The sequence below is a fragment of the Hippocampus comes genome, unplaced genomic scaffold (genome assembly GCF_001891065.2).
Source record: "Hippocampus comes isolate QL1 unplaced genomic scaffold, H_comes_QL1_v1.1 scaffold445, whole genome shotgun sequence".
NCBI lineage: Eukaryota > Metazoa > Chordata > Actinopteri > Syngnathiformes > Syngnathidae > Hippocampus > Hippocampus comes.
The window spans coordinates 212,688-215,033 of NW_017805415.1; the positions used below are offsets into that span (position 1 = coordinate 212,688).

General features: G+C 41.5%; 1 protein-coding gene across 1 annotated transcript; it reads left to right on the plus strand.

Annotated features, from left to right (window-relative positions):
• The first annotated feature begins 330 nt into the window (after positions 1-330).
• On the plus strand, positions 331-1,418 carry LOC109518161 (acyl-CoA-binding protein-like). Its single transcript, XM_019873840.1, has 4 exons — positions 331-428; positions 549-666; positions 970-1,032; positions 1,111-1,418. Exons 1-4 carry the CDS (start codon positions 423-425, stop codon positions 1,182-1,184), a joined length of 261 nt encoding a protein of 86 aa, XP_019729399.1. The 5' UTR covers positions 331-422; the 3' UTR covers positions 1,185-1,418.
• The last annotated feature ends 928 nt before the right edge of the window (positions 1,419-2,346 follow it).

A 2,346-nucleotide genomic window follows, 5' to 3' on the forward strand; every position in this document is an offset into this window, starting at 1 on the left:
AGGGGCTTATACTCTTGAAGCTTCAATGACTGAGGTTATTGTGGTAGACATTGTGAAGAATAGAATCTAAAAATGAGTCATGCATAGCATAAAACACACACCTTTTTCTCCGAAACATTGACAAAGAAAGAAATATCCCTGAATCGATGTAGGACTTAATACATTTGGAAAAGAACTGTATTGCGTAATTATTAGTAGGCTATTTTTGACCTGGGTCAAAAAACATACGGTGTGCATGGGAAATGAACAGTATATGTAAGGGTTAAATTGAACAAGAGTTGATCAGGGGAATCGTGTTCCTGCTTGCTGATGAGGCGTACAAAGGTGCCTCCCACATTTACTCGACAGCAGCAACCGCTGACAAGGCTGCCACCTGGAATACAAGTTCACCACTTTGAAAGCGTCTCCTGCTCACTGTGGCCATGACTGTAAGTTTTAGCTAACAGACTTTGAAAGGTGCTTCTGTCAGTCACAGCATTGTGCAAGATTGTGCTCCTCTCCTTCAGCCTGTTTGTCCAGTGCCACCTCCCTCTTTCTTTACACTACAGGAAAGCTTTGAGAAAGCAGCGAGCGAGGCGAAGAAACTGAAAACACAGCCTAACCGTGAAGAAGTGAATGAGCTGTATGGCTTATACAAGCAGGCCACGAATGGGGACCTTGAGTCTGGTGAGTAAATGTGAGCTTAAAAAAAATTAAAATGAGTATCTGGGGATATCTGGCGTTTTTGCACATAAACTCCTAAAAGGGTGTGCTCCGAGGACAGAATGAAGCTAGACAGGTTGGGTGTCACTGTGAAAATGATGAAAAGACTGATAGGTTTGTATCAAGCTGGTTTATTTTGCCCTGCAAGACATTCTTCAAATATGTGAAAATCCTCCACCTGGGTCTTGATCAAGGATTCCGTGTGACAGTGAGTTTCGACTGGATTTGTTCACGAGAGAAAATCATCCGCCATCTTTGCATCCACAGAGCGTCCAGGGATATTAGACATCTTGGGAAGACGAAAATGGGATTCGTGGATGGGAAAGAAAGGTAAATCTTAAATACTAGAGTGAGTGGTGTTTGACGGTCAAGCAGAGTGCACAGTGACTGTTGGTTGTGACTCCACAGGTCTGTCCAAAGAAGAGGCAATGGCTGCCTACGTTGAATTGGTGGAGAAGCTGAAAAGAAAATACGGAATCTAAAATCTTGTTCTCACAAATAAGTATCATTTTCTTTGTAATGTTGGAGCCCATTTGAAAAATAATGCAATGCCAAATTTTTTATTGATTGATTCTATTGATTTGTATTCTGAAATCGAAGCTCGAGTCAATCGTATGGTAGCCCTCAAATTTCAATCGTATCATATTAAAAATAGATCCACATTTGTACAGACAATTGTCATCCAAAGACTATTTTGTGGGCCTCTTTTACTTGTACTCAGATCCGTTTTTTTCAGTGTGTACCTGAAGCATAATGCAAAACAGTGTCCACACGCCACCTTCTTGTTTGCCGTCTGGATAGATGTTGGATGTTGACATCTAAATGACTTCGATGCATCCATTTTGCGATCCGCTTAGCCTCACAAGGGTCGCGGAGTGTGCTGGAGCCTATCCCAGCTGTCTTCGGGTAGTAGGCGGGGGACACCCTAAACTGGTTGCCAGACATTTGCAGCGTACACAAAGACAAACAGCCATCCACACTCACACCATCAACCTGCCACGCATGTTTTTGGGACGTAACACTAGCTAAAACCTGCTCTCTGTGCACATACACAGTAAGGGTAGAACAGTTCACAAAATCCACGAAATGGTTTGGTTCTCGGTTTGTGCTCACGGCTTTCGGGTCTTAGAAGAATCAATTGCCTTGTAGTTTCACATGAAAATGTGTACTCACAGCATTATTTTTAATTACTGGGATTATTATTATCGTTATTGTAGGATTATTATTTGAATGATTTTTATTCTTTTTCTATTCATGCCAGTGGCACATAGTGGCAAGTATAACAAATAACTGCTCTTCAGTTGGATGGCAAAAGGTACAAGCAACCACCCTCTGTATCCAACTGTTGCCATTCAGTCATGTTTCTCTGCAAATACATCAGCTTTGTATTCAACTAGACAAGCCGAAACTGAGCAAGTGCATTTGGAACTAAACTGAGACTACATCATTATTTCAGTATCCATAATTTTGTGATCTTTGTTTGGTGGTTTACCACGAGGTTGTTTCTGATGCAAAATATGTGCCTTGGCTCTCCAGGTTGGAAAACACTGACCTAATTAGTCTCCTTAATTAAAAAAAAATGTGTGTGTGTGTGTGTGAATAGATATATATGGTGCAGAGGTACCGGGTTCAATCCCAGCTTCG

Excerpts from the sequence above, each read along its gene's own strand:
- LOC109518161 (XM_019873840.1), top strand. Across the intron at positions 667-969 it reads GAATGGGGACCTTGAGTCTG|AGCGTCCAGGGATATTAGAC; the intron begins GTGAGTAAATGT and ends TTGCATCCACAG. Across the intron at positions 1,033-1,110 it reads TTCGTGGATGGGAAAGAAAG|GTCTGTCCAAAGAAGAGGCA; the intron begins GTAAATCTTAAA and ends GTGACTCCACAG.